At 40.3% G+C, this 17,703-nt stretch overlaps 1 protein-coding gene across 1 annotated transcript; it reads right to left on the minus strand.

The window, feature by feature from the left end:
• Nucleotides 1-14,562: 14,562 nt before the first annotated feature.
• On the minus strand, nucleotides 14,563-17,306 carry LOC145907349 (ficolin-1-like). Its single transcript, XM_082994769.1, has 6 exons — nucleotides 17,018-17,306; nucleotides 16,803-16,942; nucleotides 16,389-16,485; nucleotides 16,010-16,106; nucleotides 15,880-15,947; nucleotides 14,563-15,050 (listed from the first exon to the last, which is right to left on the minus strand). Exons 1-6 carry the CDS (start codon nucleotides 17,304-17,306, stop codon nucleotides 14,818-14,820), a joined length of 924 nt encoding a protein of 307 aa, XP_082850895.1. The 3' UTR covers nucleotides 14,563-14,817.
• Nucleotides 17,307-17,703: the final 397 nt, after the last annotated feature.

Genomic DNA, 17,703 nt, shown 5'->3' on the forward strand with positions numbered 1-17,703 from the left:
ACGACGGATGAGAGGTGAAAGGTCTTCTTTTTGCATGGAAAATGCTGCGCAAGATTGAGTGGGTCATGTTCCACACCCTATACAGTCTTCCTGTCTGTGCAGCGGTAATCGAAACGTGTTGATTTCCGATGGATTCGGTGGTTGATACGATCTGGGTGTGCTGGCAGCCTCATCACACAGAATTTTGCGTTTTTGTGTGTGGGTTTTGGAATGTCCACCTCATTTTTTATGCATTACCGAACTTGCGCACTAAGCTACGAATTTGTTCTAACCTATTTTTTTCGAAATTATGATTGTTTTGTTGATATGTGTGCACTACGATGCATAGGCATATTTTACCGTGCAAAATAAGTTTGTTTCTAGCGCTACATGGAAAGAGCATGAATTAGGGATCGTGGCAAAAGATATTACGGGAAAAAAGGCCCGATTTTTTAGCTGCAGTATCTTTGTAATCGAAGACATAACAAAAATATTAAGAAAGCTATATTTAACTATTTTATTCGGGGCACATCAAATCCCCACGAATATCACACCACGTGAACGAATAACGCCACGCATAAAATTGAACAAAGTAAGTGGGGAAACGCAACGAATAAGGGAAAGGTCTTGACGATACACAGCGACTCCTTGCGGCAGCCAGTCCCTCGCGGGTAACGCACTAGTTGGCGCAAATACCTAGTAGGCACACGAGAAAACACAAGGAAAAAAACAAACGCAAAACACATAAAAAATAATCGCATGGGGGGCTATCGTCCCCTAGTGGTTGATTTAACATGGTGTAACTGACCACGTGTTGGCGCAGCTAAATGGCGGGCGAAGTGGGCGCTTTTATGGGGTGTCGGTATGCGTGATGTTAAGCGTGTTTACGACATCGGCCAGGATTTCCTCGAGAAAGGGGTTGTCCCTATTTCGCTGGACAGTGAGTCTTAAGCGAAAGGAGGATTTGCAGGATGTTACTAGGTGGCGGGGTATGTCGTTGATGGGGCGTGTTTAATTCTGTTGCGTGTTTTCCAGATAGTGTGTGTTAGTGCGGTGTTTAACAGTGCTCCTAATGTTTTCGTGTAAGGTGTTGTGTTGTAAAGTTGTGGAAATGTGATGTGTAAAGGGGTGTCGAAAGGACAGGTGTTCAGGTCAGATAAAGTTCGAAAGACGTTGCGAATTAAGGTGAGCAGAGGTTGAATGGAAGGACAGTTGTTGAATAGGTAAGTAAAAGTTTCAAAGGGGAATTTGCACAGGTAGCAGTGGGGTTGTTGGTCCAAGGGAGGTATGATTTTTGACAATTTAACGGAAGAATTTTATGTGTTAGCCGAAAATTAAATGTTTTGAGATAATTTGGAAAGATGGGATGGTGAATTTGGTGCCAGTCGTTAAAGGGATGTGGTGTGTTGGTTTCGTCGATGATCCGGAGATAGAGGGGTTTGAATTTTTTTGTCATGATCTCAGTTTCGGTGAGTTTGAAAGATTTGAGAAGATTAAGAATATGAAGAAAGTGCGGAGAAGGTGTTGAAGCGTGTGGAAGAAAGTTTCTAGAACGAAGGTTAAAAAGTTTGGGGGGAGTCCAATGTTATATTCTATAAAGGAAAGTTGTGGAGAGGTTGGGGATTCCAAAAGGCGGTGGTTGTAATATTGCTTTATAGGAGAGAGAAGTGATAGGTCAGCGTAGAGGGGAATGTTTGCCGCGCCGTAACCGCCATGGTCACGACGGGCTGCCAGGATGTTAATTGGCAGGGTTGGGCTGTTTGGGCCGACGACGAACTTTACCACAATGCCGTCGATCCGTTCTCGTTGCTGGGGAGATAAAGGGTAAGTTTTACCAAGGTATGAAATTTGGGGCAAAAGTAAAGTTTTTGAGAGGATGCATTTAGAATCAAAGGTAAGAAACGGGTTGCTGATAGATTTGGCGCGGGATTGCAAAGAGGTAATTGTTTTGTGCCATGTCGCTGTAATGTCTGATGGTGCGCCTATTGGGGTGTTTAACGGAGTTATCGATTTAGGGTTGCACTTTATATTACACAAGGTCGGGTCATCAATGGGAGGTCGAAGGATGGCAATCGCTTCGGTTTTGGTGGGGTTTAGTTTTAATCCAGAAAATTTACCAAAATGATCAATGAGGCCGAGGGCTTTGGTGAGGGAGTGCCGATGCGCCACCACTATGGTGACGTCATCGGCGTAAGCGATTGCCTTGGGTGTGTTGCGGCATGGCACTGGGGTTGAGTCGATAGAAGAGTTATTTTAAAGGGCAACGAGGAGCGGATCTAGGGCAATCAGGAAGAGGTTCAGACTAAGGGGGTCTCCTTGTCTGACTCCTCTCCTGGTGGCAAAGCCGTTTATGAAGGCCCGGGAGTTGGCGCTAGAGTGAAGTGCAGAAAGGTAATTAGTAAAGCAAGTGGGAAAGCGTTTAAGAGTTAACTGAAGGAGTAGCCAAGAAAATGAAACAGAATCGAAGGCTTTTTGAAAATCGAGGGAAATGAAGTAAGTGTCCGAATTGATGGAGGAAGCGTGATGGTGGAGATCGCGTAGGAGAGAAGTTGCGTCGGTGGTGGAAGAGCCGGGGGTAGCGAATTGATTTGAAGAAAGAAGGGTTTGAGTCTGAGATTTAGAAGCTTGTAAAGAATTTTCAGGTCCGTATTAAAAAGAGAGATTGGCCGGTAATTATTAAGAAGAGTGGGGTCATTTTTTTTAAGATAAGGGTAAGATTGTATTCTGAAGGGGTGTAGGAATTAAAATATGAGAAGTTAAGAGCTTGGGTGAGGTCGGGGGTTTTGCCGGAGGGAAAGAGGGAAAGAGTTTTTCTAATTTCATGTTGCGTGATGGGGATTGATAGGGTTTCAATGTGTTGGTCCGAATTTAATTTAAGGGGAATTTTAGCGAATAAATTAGAGGGGTCAGGTATTGGAAGGTTTTGATTAGAATATAAAGTTTCGAAGAATTGCCGAGTGTGAGAAAGAAGTTCCTTGGGGGTAGAGAGAGGGAGGCCGTGGTCGTCTTGTAGTTCGAAAATGGGATTGTGAATGCGTGAGGGTAGTACTTCGGAATAGAGTAATTTATCGGTAATGTTTTTAAAATGGGAGTCGGAGGAAAGAGATTTTAGAATAGGGTCGCGGGATTTAGAAAGGTAGAGAGAATTTAGGAATTTTTTTATAGATTGAAAGAGCGAAAGTTTTCAGAAGAGGGATTGTCGTTGAAAATTTGGCGGGCGGTGTCGAGTTGTTGCTGTAGGGTGTAAGTTTCTTCTCGGGATTGTTTAGCCAAACGTTTCGAATGTGATTTTGTCAGGGATTGAAATTTAAGTGTTAGCCAAAAATCCATGAGGTTAGGGTGTAAGGGAGCGAGAGTTTGCCAAAGGGGGTAGAAGCGGTGAAAGTCGAGACGGAAAAGAGGGTCGTTAAGAGTTTTAGTATTATTTTTCCATGTGCCACGGCCTCTGGGTGGAGAAGAGATAAGGTTAAGAGAGACCGAAACTGAGTCATGGTCCGAAAAGGGGCAAGGAGTAAAAAGATGATTATTGGGAGATAATGAAAGGAAGAGGTAAATTCGATCTATTCTAGGCTGAGAGTTTGAGGCGCGGCGGGAAAATTGACGGAGATTTGGGTGTAGAAGCCGAAAAGAATCTTGTAAATTAAAAGTTTGTAATTTTATGAGGTTATAGCTGGGTTGTCGATTGGGTAGTGATGGGTATCTGTCTAAGGTAGGGTCGGTTACGCAATTAAAATCTCCAGTAAAAACAATTGGGTGGGTAGAAGAGATGTAGGGGTAGAGAGAGTCGAAGAATTTGTTATTGAATATGTATTTTTTTGTGCCGGAGGGTGCGTATATATTAACTAAGTGAAAGGTGTGGGTCAGGGTTGATATATCGGCCGCAATAATGCGACCGTCAGAGTCGGAAGTTGAATTAAGAATTCGGAGGCTGGAGGAGTTTAGAAGAACTGCGACACCCCCGTAGACAGAGCCTTTTAGAGGTGCCGAATTTAAGAGGATTGGGCCGGAAGTCCATTCGGACTTCCACAGGGATTCGGTATGGGGGGTAGAGTGAGTTTCTTGGAGGTAAAAAAGGTCAAAGTTCAAAGAGGAAAGGTGCCGAAATAGGGCCCTTCTCTTGGTTTCCTGGCCTAAGCCGTTAACGTTCAGAGTGCAAATGCGCAGATGAGAAATTGGCGCCATTATAAAAACAAAATAAAAAGAAGGTCACGTGGTCAGTGGGGTTATTTCAAAAACAGGTGGAATTAAAGTCGTCCGGTATATTCGCTTTACAACTACAAACAACTTTTTCTCCGGGCAAAAGATTGTAAACCGCGCCGCAGGTACAGCTGATTACAATCCGCTGGCAGTTCTTATTAGTGCAGCGGGATGGGCTTGTATAGGCCTCATCCGGCGCCCAATTGCCGCATCGGCATTTAAAATGCACAGTACCACAAGAACATTTAATATCCTTGCCTGTATATGCATTGAGCCAACATGTCGTTTTCTTCGGTATGGGTGGTGAGTCACTCTGTTTTCGTTTGCGGGAACGCACCTCGGTGAAGCCTTCTTCGTCACGTTTGGCTGCTCTGGGTGTTGACGTTGCCACGGGTGATGGTTGGTGTGTCGGAGCGGTAATAGCCAACTCGGGCTGCGGGATACGGTGTTGTACCGCCTCTGGTGTCTTGCATTTTGGACTCACGATGAGCGTTGCGGCGCTAGAGGGTGGTAGCGCCTCTGCCGTCTTGTTGATGTTGTGGTGCGTTGTAGCGATAATAGCCACCTCGGGCTGCAGGATACGATGTTGTAAAATAAAATCAAGTCACCAGAGGCGGTGATTTTATTCTTCTTCGCGGGCGTTGGGGCGCGCTTGAGTGACGCCTCTGGAGACTTCACGCCCCTTTGTGTGACGTCAGCGCGGGCGTTGGGGCGTACTTGGCAAAATATGCGAGGAGCGCTTGCATTGGTATACGCGGGGGGACCTTGGTAAGTGTAACACATTCTTCATCTTCACATCTCGCGGTTGCGTAAACCGGCTTTCCGGTCGCTCGAAGTGCCATGGCGAATTCACGCGCCTTATCCTTGGTGGGGCAGTAAAACTTTACTCTGCCGTTAGAGAACTGCAACAGACCTTCTAGGAAGGTCCGCCAACGAATGTTATGTTGCCGCAGCAACGTTAAGATTTCGGGACGCTTCAGCCCGGGATTGAAACGGGCGTCCACTTCCAAATTCTCATCCGTGTCGAACGGATCTTTAACTTGCACAGATCGGGCCGCCACACTGGGCCCGGCTACAGCTTGTGCAAAATTCATAACAGACATATTACAAAACAGAAAAATGGTGTGTCAAGTGACAAAGGACACACCCTGGCCGCTTGTCGATAACCTCTACTAAAACGTACGAAATAGTGGCCCTGAAAAGGGCCGGGCTGGCTAAACAAGCGACCTCAAGAATCTCCTCCAAACACATTCACAGCTGACAATTACGTTTCAAAAGAAGTTCCAAAAACAAACTGGTAAATCCTTCCGATAACTGCTTTGAACAACTTGCAAATGATTAAATAGAGAAAATAGCTTGTCGAAACAGTAGGTAACTCACGTATGATACTTGCCTTATTCAAATAGCAATTAACTGTCACATATATGCGTTCTTGTTATCGAACGTTTTCAGTTGATGGTTCAGCCTTTTCGACACGAACAATTTAAAGAAACGCACCATCAACAGGGCCAGGGTTTCGCTAATGGATTCATCAGGCTGTCCACAAGCATATGGAAAATGACAATGTTACAGGACCTACGATGCGATGCGTGTTTATGATGCTTGAATGACATTGCGTAAACCACTAAGTGGCGACGGCAACGCTGGAGCGATGTCTGACTGAAATAGGAAGTCATTATGTTCGTACAACTGACTTGGAGGTCCACAATACAACAGCACACACAAAAATCTGTTTTGAGACCCGATATTATGCAAGAACAGCTCGTCCACAATTTTGCAAGGTAAATATCTTGCGGTGCCAGATCCGTCACCCAGCACATAGAACACAACACGCAATTGTATTCAATGTTGAGCAGAATGGGAGACGCGACGGAAACCCATACACTACAAATATTCCCATTTGTTTGAGATTGATTTATTAATAGCGGCTCGAGGCTCACGCTTTTAGTGAAAAGAGCATGTTTTTCTTATAAATGTCTATTTACCTTCCGCAGAGTTATTAAAATATGATAGGAATTCTATTTTATGAAAAGACATTACATGAGCCACAAACAGTTTTTGAAAAAAAACGCATGTAATCATAGTCTAATCTTTTTTCATGTAAATGCTTTAAGATGTTACGCAAACCCGTAAGCAATTTCACTGCCAGGCAAAAAGTAGTTCTCTGACAAGATATCTGTGCACTATACATCTTAGTTTTGTGGGTTTTTCTCGGCGGTCTTTGCCGGCGTTAACATTTGATTACCGGTACTTATCATTTGCCGGGATTAGACAAATCGACAGGGCTTCAATAAATACTAATTGACGCGACAAATAAACCAATAACGGTTCGTCTCCCTAACCCATCATTCACTTGTTGTACTTCTGTTTAGTGTAAAATTACCAAACCAGCAGTTTTACAATGTTTTCCATTTGTGCGCATAAGTTTGTGCGCAAAAACGTCGCTGGCAGCTCCCGCACGAATGAATCGCCCTGTATGACACCACGCAACAATGATCTCGCTTTCGCACGATTACGTTCGCAACGGTTTAAACGTAAGTGTGATCGGCTGTATCTTAGAAACTTGAGATCGTATCAAGCTACTTTTTTCACCAAAACTTGTAGAAAGTTCTGACCATTTTATGTTTAAGTTATTTTCCATGTCATATGAACTTTAACGCTAAACTGTGACCCGAAGGTCTCTTCCGCTTATCTGAATAATGACACAAAAAGCAAAAGGATCCATGTTTTAAAGTTCCATGTATATTATTTTATATGTGATGATTTGTGAAGCAAAGTATTTACAAAATATTCACAGCATCAAGTAAACACACTTGGGAATTCGATGCAATCGTGGTGGTAATAAGTATATGCGGTTAATAAATTGGTAATCACTTTTCAAAGAAAAAAGAAAAAATAGTTGCAGTAATTACGATGATTTCTTTTTATTTTTATTAAACCACGTAAATAATTCCATTCATTTGTTTCGTTTTATCTTTAATTTTATTACATCACAGGTCTTATTTTCATTTCCGAACGTTTACGTGATACCGGATACCAACGGTTCGAATCGTATGCTCCTGTCGCCTCATTGTAATACTTTCCGTTCAGGTTGGAGGTATAACAACTATTATACCACCAAGCTCCATGAGTAACAACAGCACAGTTTATACCATCTGAATCATGATCTCGGTCATGTGTGGTGAATGGCATCTGATTGTGGTAATCCAGCCGATCAACTATTGGTGCAAATTTTTAAAAGTTTAGTTTGCGGTTCAGATGTTAACCAGCCAATCACCTGGCATACATTTGAAAGCAGTAAATGTTTTTAATATATATAGATTTAACGCATTTTGTGAGTAACATGGACAAAAGCGCAAATTACGTCATACTTGCGTAACTCTTTATTTGTAAGTCCAACTTTTTCGTATTGCGCATGCAGACTTAGTAAAATTGCAATTTCAGTTCTTGAAGATTTTGTTTCCATTTATTTTATTCTTGCGGTTTTGACGGATAGCGAATTTCACAACTGATAAAACAATGTTCATTAACCTCCACACAAGTGATTGGCTCGTATATTTACTTCAAAAGTATAAACGGTCAACAGATGAGGATCTAAAAAGTCTTGTCAGAAGGCACGCGACCGTGTAGTATAAAATATTTTAGCGCGCATGCTCATGTGAGTTTTGTAACTCACCAACGATTTAGAGCAGGGGTGCACAGTTTGCGGCCGTAAACATGCTTTATATGACATTTGTATTGTCGGCCGTGCATTGTGAAAAACTTAACAGGTTTTGCTTGGATGTTTGGCTTATGGAATTGGTCAGTCTTTGTTATAAAACAGAATAAAATCAAGTATTTTTTACAAAATTTCATTACACTTTTAAGGCATAATTAAATGCGTAATTGTCAGTTGGGATTCACAGGCGACTGTTGGTAAAATAAAGTCTGTGTGATGCGGCCGGTATTAATCTAAAGGTTGTGCGCCCCTGAGTAAGAGACTCTATTAAACCTCCTTTGTATCAAGCTAATTTATTTGAACGTGTTTGCTCGCTTACCTGCATCACCAGTGTACCCACCAACAGTCAGACGGTAATTCTCCCCTGATGAACCGATGCTAAAGTTGCTGTCAAGATGGTACAAATTGGAACTCAAAAACTTGGCACTCAAACGCACGCATGTAGTTACCTGTACTTTGCATAATACTTTGTGTCATCAAAATTTTGCAGGTCAACGCGGAGCTCTTGACGTTTCCAACTTGTAAGTTCGTGCATCAGCTCCAAGCCTTAATTAATCAACAAACGTTAAGAGTTATTCGTTTTTTTCTTTTACAAATGTTGTTGGTGTTTGACGATGAAAAGCTTGCACTCAAGAGCGCATCCCAACATATGACAATCGTGACGACGAGAAAATACTAACATATTTGCATCTTCGATTGCTAGTGTTTGAAACTACCGCTGGAGGCGCTAAAGAACGAAACCTAATTGGGAGTTGGTAGTGATTGGCTGCATTGGTCAAGCGCACAACCCGTATACCAAGAAATGAAACCTGATCGGGATTCGTGCATAGGATATTCCAGGGTGCAAATCACGGTCTGGTCAAAAAAAAATCTAAATAAACAAAATCCTGCCAATCATGCCATTGCATGTAATATTATTGCCTGATATAGTGGTAGAGATCCACTACGTACATGTGAAGGTTGCCTGGCAAGTTGTACATTTGCGCACCAGTGTACATTGGTCACAATATACCCCGTGAAACCACAGAACTCCTGTAGCTCAATTGGCAGAATGTTGGGCCTGGTTAGCCCAGGGTCGGGAGTTCAAACCTCACCGGAGGCTTGATTTTTCAAATCTTGCTCCGACTTGTCAGAAAAAAGTGGCTGCTCCAGCTACTGCATTGCGTGGACTGCCAAGCCTGCGAACCTAATGATCGCGATACGATAGCTGTGATCCTCAAGCAAGGACCTGCGCATTTAGGCGATCCTGCCAATCATGCCATTGCATGAAACATTAATGCGTTGTAAACAAAAGAAACAAATTGATTTAAATGCGGGTGATGCTAATGTCGCAATACCTGACCAAAACTCTCCAGTCAAGGAACCAAATCCATTTTCATATTCTCTCCAGCCCCGATAAAAATTAGTTGAACCATCAAATCGTTTCTGTACAACCTGAAAATATAAAAAGAAAAATAATTTACATTGTTTTGCTTGGATTTTTATATTTCGAGCAAACATCGAGCAACTACGTATATCCGTTACGTTACAATGTTCTTTGTATTTTATAGTTAAAATTGAAACAAATAATTTATTGAAAACGTGTGTATTTAAGACACCCCGTTTTGATTTGTAGCTTCGGTTCCATTAATATTGATAACATGACCCTGTTCTGTTGAAGAGGGGTTTCCATTCTTAGTCAAACGTTTACAATTAACCAAAAATTTATTTAGTTCTAATCGCAGAAATATGAACTCACAAGCCAACCACCACCATCAGTTTGCATGTCGCAATATCCCTTGTATGGTTTAGGAGGAGAATATAAATTGTAGACTCCGCTTTGTGTCATTCCGTTCTGCAATGCATCCTTGCAACTGGCGTAAACAAAACGATTCATATCTCCTGCAAAATAAAACGTAATCATTGGTCTGAATAGGAATTATGTCCCTTTAACGCCGATATATTGAACTATCACCAAACTTAACGTTACTGTAAGATTTTTCTGCTATTCATCCTGTTTTGATGCTAATTTCGCGACAGAGACGGTAACGCAGGCTAAAAAAATACAAACTATTAAAAATAACCTTAAATCATTTTTGCTTGAGGTTTAAACCAAGTGCCACTAACGCAGTTCCAAAATAAAATTAATGGAATAATTTAGCAAAACTAAATACGCCTGAGTTCAGTTTCCATTGCTTCCATCTTTGCTTCCAACCTCCTAAATTCATCTTCCCAGGTGTTATTGGCACCGGGTTCTCCTTTCGGTCCCTGGACACCACGAGGCCCAACAGCTCCCGGTGGACCCGCTGGTCCTGGTATCGGATCTTCGTTGCTTCCTCCACAAGTCAGGATGACCTGATTTGCTCTTTGGCACAAACTTAGAATTGGACAAATCATAAGGACTAGAGCGAGACCTTTCATCAATATTTTCAACATCATTTTGCAGCTTGAAACAAGCAATGCGGTAACTTAAAATACAGTTCGTGCTCAGTATCCAGTGTCTGGTATGATTCGTGGCAGAAATAATTTGGTACGTTCTTATTCAAACGTGACAAACAAATTGATTGTTAATTACAGTTCTGACGGACGAACACCACGATTGCAGAGCTTTCGGGAACCGAACATTTCATTTTCAGATTAAAAAAAAACGTGACAGACAGATAGAAAGTTAATGACATCCGTGACGATGATTTCAACACGACTTGCTTTATTCTTTGGTCAAATGTTACGAAGAGGTTACATCGCAAATTTGCATTTTATTTTGCAATACCTCTGCCCTAGGTGCAATTTTTTAAGATGGCTGTGATTTTCTGGTGCATCATACGCATTCATTAACAGTTATCTTGATAGTTGTCGTCGTTACTATTCTGTTTTATTCATTTTACGCCCAAGAGCATTCAAACACCGCAATCTGCGTCATAATATCCATATTTACAAGTGATCAATCCAATGCTTCAGACTTGTCAGTCATCAGTATTATCAATAGTTTAAATTTTAGTTTAATGCACAGAAGAAAAAGTATGGCAGTTGCGACATAACCATATTTATGTAAATTATGAAACATATCAACTTATTTGAACTTGGGCATTGCGTAAGAATGAAAGTTCCACAAAAGATTTCCCAAATACATAGGTTCTGATACAGTGTCCTTTTGCGCGGTTTTTTGTCTGGCGTGCTCGGTTTTTGTTTAGTGTTGGCATCCAAGCGTGACTATTTTTTCATCAGTTACGGATTATCAATGACATGGCGCGGTGGTAAACGATTTCTGATGGATCACCTCCAGAAAAGTCCAATCATTCTGACGAATTAATATATCTTCAAGATCGGACGAAGTGTGAAATGCATTAGAAATGTCGACATCATAGCAACGTGTTTATTTCTGAGTCCATGTCGGTGGTAACCCTATGTGTAACACTTAATTGTGATTGCTGATTATTGCTACATAATAAACTGTGCATAGGAAAGCATTGGTATCTTTCCCAGTGGGTAAAAGAGCATGACTTCCGATCGCAGACAAATCTTGCGTAAGGTTTTTTACTGGAACCTACAATAACGTACAGAAGTCGGCTAAGACGAAGAGGGTCGTTTTGTGAAGGAAGGTTGGGAAAAAAGAACGTTGACTTCTTTCCACGTCTCTGTCTTTTATTTTAGCTGCATGTCTTGCTCTTTTTCGGTGCGAGCCTGGAAGTATGCGTGATGTGTAGTCACAGACTAAACTCACTGCACAACTATTTGATTGACTCAAATGTTGCCAAATCAAAGGGTAACAAATATTAACAAAATAATGCCATTTAAATATTTTAATTAATAGTTTTTTTCTTGTACATTTTTTGATGAAATGTTCACTGGCATCGCAGCCAAGGCTTGGCACCTAAGCTTGATCATCCACTGTGGCTCCTACAGACGCAACAAATCCTGTGGAGGCGAAAGGCCTGTTGGCCAATAATTGCCTGAATGTCTATTCCAACTGTCTCTCTGTAGAATTTACAATGACAAACACTTTAATTCGAATAACATTTTTTTATCAGGCTTTGGGAAATAAATTCCAATCCACGGCGAATAGTTCATTGAGACTCAGTGTTGATAGTCTTGTTACGTTGATAATAGAGAATGCAATTGAACACGTAACAGACTAATCTTAACTCAACTTGTAATGCCATGCGCTGCGATTTGAAATGTAATATCACGTGACAATGCTAGTACAGCAGCGACACATAGTGGAAGAAGAAAAAGGGAATGTTAAGCAATGACTGCTAAAATTTGACATTGTCCGCTGCAATATCCACATCGCTACGTGACTTAAACCTTGGTTTCGTACATAAGTAAGATTTTCCCCGAAATGTTCGCAAATGCGTTTGAACGCTCAGTATAATGTAGGATTGTAGAACATGACCCACTCAAACAATGTAGGATTGACCACACGAATATAGGAGTTTGTTAACGACGGACGAAAGGTCTTCGTTTTCAATGGAAAATGCTGCGCAAGTTTGAGTGGGTCATGTTCCACGCCCTATACAGTCTTACTGTCTGTGCAGCGGTAATCGAAACTTGTTGATTTCCGATGGACTCGGTGGTTGATACGATCTGGGTATGATAACCTCATCACACAGAATTTTGCGTTTTTGTGTGTTGGTTTTGGAATGGCCACCTCATATTCTTTATTCATTACCGAACTTACGCACATAGCAACGAACTTGTTTTAACCTATTTTTTTCGAAATTATGGTTGTTTTGTTGATATGTGTGCACTACGGTATATAAGCATATATTACCGTGCAAAATAAGTTTGATTCTAGCGCTACAGTGATGGAGCAGGAATTATGGATCGTGGCAAAATATATTACGGGAAAAAGGGCCAGGTTTTTATTTTAGCTGCAGTATCTTTGTATTCGAAGACATAAAAAAATATTAGGAAAGTTATTTTTATAGCAAGCGATAGGTTAGCGTACACGTGTCACAAACAAAAACGTATTATCATTGTATTTAATCTAAAAGAAACGACCGTTTGCAACTGTTCTGGCTACGCTGTACGATTAGCATAATGCGCCACAATCAATCTGTGACTACCTGTGTGATTACTACCACCGTGCGGAATAACGATAAAAATTAAATGTCATATAAATGCGTTCTTGTTATCGAACGTTTTCAGTTGATGGGTTAGCCTACAGTCATTTTGATACGAATAATTTAAGGAAACTCAACATCAACAGGGAAACAAAAATGTTTATCTTGTGTTAGTTTTCGTTCACTAATATCAATTCACTTATAAATGTTTTGACAAATGCCTTAGCCAGGGGTTCACAAATGGATTCATCAGGCTTGTCCACAAGCATATGAACAATGCACAATGTTACAGGACCTACGATGCAATGCGTGTTAATGATGCTTGAATGTCATTGCGTAAACCACTAAGTGGCGACAGCAACTCTGGAGCGATGTCTGACTGAAATAGGAAGTCATTATGTTCGAACAACTGACTCGGAGTTCCACAATACAACAGCACACATAGAAATCTGTTTTGAGACTAGATCTTATGCAGAAATATCTCGTCAACTATTTTGCAAGGGAAATATCTTGCGGTGCCAGATCCGTCACCCAGCACATAGAACACAACACGCAACTGTATTCAATGTTGAGCAGAATGGGAGGCGCGACGGAAACACAAACACTACGAAAATTCCCATTCGTTTTGAGCTTGATTTATTAATAGCGGCTCGAGGCTCACGCTTTTGGGGAGAAGAGAAAAAAGAGTGTTTTTCTTGTAAATGTGTATTTGCCTTCCGCAGAGTTATTGAAATATGATAGGAATTCCATTTGATGGAAAGTGATTACTTGACCCACAAACAGTTTTTCAAAAAAAAAATGCATGTAATCCATAGTCTAATCTTTTTGCATGTAATTGCTTTAAGTGTAGTTCTTGTTGGTGTTGGCAAAAATTGTTGTGGAAATAATATAACATTTTCAATTTGCCGCTAGATGTCGCAAGTGGTAGCGTATTGACAATATATTTTTATGTGTCATGATCAGTATACTGGGAAAATGTAAGCTGTTGGCTTAGTGCCCAACTTCTTATTTTATGGCAAGTGGTTGGTTTCGAACACGATTTACAAACAGGTTTTGTGATGACGATTACATGCTACTGTCAGCACGTGATTTATGAAATCGGCCCCAATCCATCTGTGACCACCTGTGTGATTATTATGTTTTTGTGTTGTGCTAATTGCAATTATCTGTGTTTAAAGTGTGCTTGGTATCTAACCTTTTCATTCATTGGTTTAAAATCATTTCAATACGAACAATCCAAAGAAAAACAGCATGAATTTTATCGCAAATCTAGTCCCAGCATTTAGCAGGTTTCGAGACATTGAAATTAGCGAAATACTTGGTTAACTGACTTTCTGACACCTCTTGCTTAAAGTTCCAGATGATTGATAGGCCACGCTTTCGCGGTCTGTATTCATGCTGAAAATCAAGTGAGCTTTTGCCCTTTTACTCTACGCAAGATTTCCGTCCTCGCTGAGCTCACCTAAGGACACCTGTGTTATTCTTTGACAGATGTACCGCCCCAGTCAAACTCCCTGCCTGACAAGGTTTGCAGGGCAGGCGCCACACTTAAGATTAAACCGTGACCCGATGGTCTCTTCTGCTTTACAGAATAATGACACAACAAGCAAAAGGTTCCATGTTTTAATGTTCCATGTATATTATATTATATGTGATGATTTGTGAAGCAAAGTATTTACAAAATATTCACAGCATCAAGCAAACACACTTGTGAATTCGATGCAATCGTGGTGGTAATAAGTATATGCGGTTAATAAATTGGTAATCACTTCTTCAAAGAATAAAGAAAAAATAGTTTCAGTAATTACGATGATTTCTTTCTATTTTTATTAAATCACGTAAATAATTCCATTCATTTGTTTCGTTTTATCTCCAGTTTTATTACATCACAGGTCTTATTTTCATTTCCGAACGTTTACGTGATGCCGGACCCCACTGGTTCGAATCGCCTGCTCCTGTCGCCTCATTGTAATACCTTCCGTTCAGGTTGGAGGCATGACAACTCGTATACCACCAAGCTCCATGGTATCTAACAGCACAGTTTGCACCACTCGAATCTTGATCTCGGTCATGTGTGGAGAATGACATCTGATTGTGATGATTCAGCCGATCAACTATTGGTGCAAATTTTTAACAGTTTAATTTGCGGTTCAGATGTTAACCAGCCAATCACCTGGCATACATTTGAAAGAAGTGAATGTTTAATATATATAGATTTAACGCATTTTGTGAGTAACACAGACCAATCTGCCAATCACGCTATAATTGCGAAACACATTATTTTTTAATTCCAATTTTTAGTATTGCGTATTCAGACTTCGTAAAAATTTTAGTTCTTGGAGACATTTTTCCATTTATTTTATTCTTTCGGTTTTGGCGGCTAGCGATTTTCACAAATGATAAAAAAATGTTTATTAACCTCCACACAAGTGATTGGTTCGTATATTTACTTCAAAAGTATAAACGGTCAACAGATGAGGATCTAAAAATTCTTGTCAGGAGGCACGCGACCGGATAATACAAAATATTTTAGCACGCATCCTCATGTGAGTTTTGTAACTCACCCACGATTTAGAGCAGGGGTGCGCACACTGCGGCCTTAAACATGCTTTATAGTACATTTGTATTGTCGGCCGTGCATTGTAAAAAACCTAACAGGTTTTGCTTGGACGTTTGGCTTATTGAATTGTTCAGTTTTGGTTACAAAACAAAATAAAATCTTTCATTTTTATGCAAGAAATATTGGTAAATGTAAAATTTCATTACACTATAAGGGATAAGTAAATGCGAAATTATTAGTTTGGACTCACTGGCGACTGTTAGTAAAATAAAGTCTGTGTGATGCGGCCGGTATTAATAAAAAGGCTGTGCGCCCCTGAGTTAGAGACTTTATTAAACCTCCTTTGTATGAAGGTAATTAGATAAACATGTTTGCTCACTTACCTGCGTCACCAGTGTACCCACCAACAGTCAGACGGTAATTCTCCCCTGATGAACCGATGCTGAAGTTGCTGTGAAGATGGTACAAATAGGAACTCAAAAACTTGGCACTCAAACGCACGCATGTAGTTACCTGTACTTTGCATAATACTTTGTGTCATCGAAATTTTGCATGTCAACGCGGAGCTCTTGACGTTTCCAACTTGTCAGTTCGTGCATCAGCTCCAAGCCTTAATCAATCAACAAACGTTAAGTTTTATTTGTTTATGCTTTTGTGAATGTTGTTGGAGTTTGACTATGAAAAGCTTGCACTCAAGAGCGCAGCCCAAGATATGACAATCGTGACGACGAGAAAATACTAACACATTTACACACAAGCCTATCTTCCTTGGTTAATGTTTGAAACTACCACTGGAGGCGCTAAATAACGAAAACTAATTGGGAGTTGTTAAAATCTAAACAAACAAAAGAAACAATTGATTTAAATGCGTTTGATACTAATGTAGCAGTACCTAACCAAAACTCTCCAGTCAACGAACCAAATCCGTTTTCGTATTCTCTCCAGTCCCGATAAAAATTTGTTGAACCGTCAAATCTTTTCTGTACAACCTGAAAATTTAATCAGAAAACAAAATTGACATTGGCTTGCATGGATTTTCGCTTAATATTTCCATCGAGCAATTACATGCATCCGTTATGTTGCAATGTTATTTGCATGTTATGATTAAATTTGAGACAGATACTTTTATAGAAAACGTTTGTATTTCCTGTAGTAATTAATTTAAGGCATCCCGTTTTATTTGCAGTTTCGGTTCCATTGTTTGCATAAAATTACCCTGTTCTTTCAAATAAACTTATTCATTCTTTGTCAAACCACTACAATTATCCAAAAAAATTTTTTTTCTAATCTCAAAATATGAACTCACTAGCCAACCTCCACCATCTGTTTGCATGTCGCAATATCCTTGGTAAGGCCGAGGAGACATTAAATTGTAAACTCCGCTCTCGGTAAAACCGTGTTGTAATGCGTGCTTGCACGTCGGAAACTTGTTGCGGGAAATTAAATCTGCGAAATGATTTAACAAAATTATCATTAAAAATATTAAAAAGTTATATTTATTACCAAATAAACAACGCGGACCTGTATTAGCTTGAACTTGGTTTTCCAATGTATTCACGATTGCTTCCAATCTTCTAAATTCGTCTTCCCAGGTGTTATTGGCACCGGGTTCTCCTTTCGGTCCCTGGACCCCACGAGGCCCAACAGCTCCCGGTGGACCCCGTTTTCCAGGAGGACCCGCTGGTCCTGGTATCGGATCTTCGTTGCTTCCTCCACAAGTCAGGATGACCTGATTGGCTCTTTGGCACAAGCTTAGAATTGGACAAGTTAGAAAAAGCAGCAGAATGCAGTTGATATTTGCCATTTGCATTTTGAAAGTAGGCCTACAGAAGTTAAACAAGAAACAACATGAAATGTTACATGCTGATTATTTCAAGTCGGATACAGAAGAATGCATGAAAAAAGGAAACACCCTTTTTTGTTACATTTTATACGTTTGTTGTTCATTTGTGTTTAATTGAGTTGCGCATTTTATTTTTGTATCACTTTTTATTCATCGAAAATTTAGTGTTTTTACACACGACATATGAATGTACAAAAATTAGTGACGTGCAGATAGTTTCACATCACAATCATTACATTGGGTTTTAAGAGTTCTGTTTTAGGTTAGCTGAATTGCGAAACCACAGCGTTCTTTTGGCGGTTGTTGATTTGATAACTTGGTTGCTTACAATTGAACTATCTTTTTAGTCGTGTGACCTCATTTA

This window comes from Ascidia mentula, chromosome 6 (assembly GCF_947561715.1).
Source record: "Ascidia mentula chromosome 6, kaAscMent1.1, whole genome shotgun sequence".
NCBI lineage: Eukaryota > Metazoa > Chordata > Ascidiacea > Phlebobranchia > Ascidiidae > Ascidia > Ascidia mentula.

Bases quoted from the DNA above. Each gene is read 5' to 3' on its own strand.
- LOC145907349 (XM_082994769.1), bottom strand. From the start codon at position 17,306: ATGCAAATGGCAAATATCAACTGCATTCTGCTGCTTTTTCTAACTTGT. The intron at 16,486-16,802 runs GTGAGTTCATAT...TTAAATTTTCAG, and splicing joins CAGATGGTGGAGGTTGGCTA to GTTGTACAGAAAAGATTTGA. The intron at 16,107-16,388 runs GTACTGCTACAT...TGATTGATTAAG, and splicing joins GACTGGAGAGTTTTGGTTAG to GCTTGGAGCTGATGCACGAA.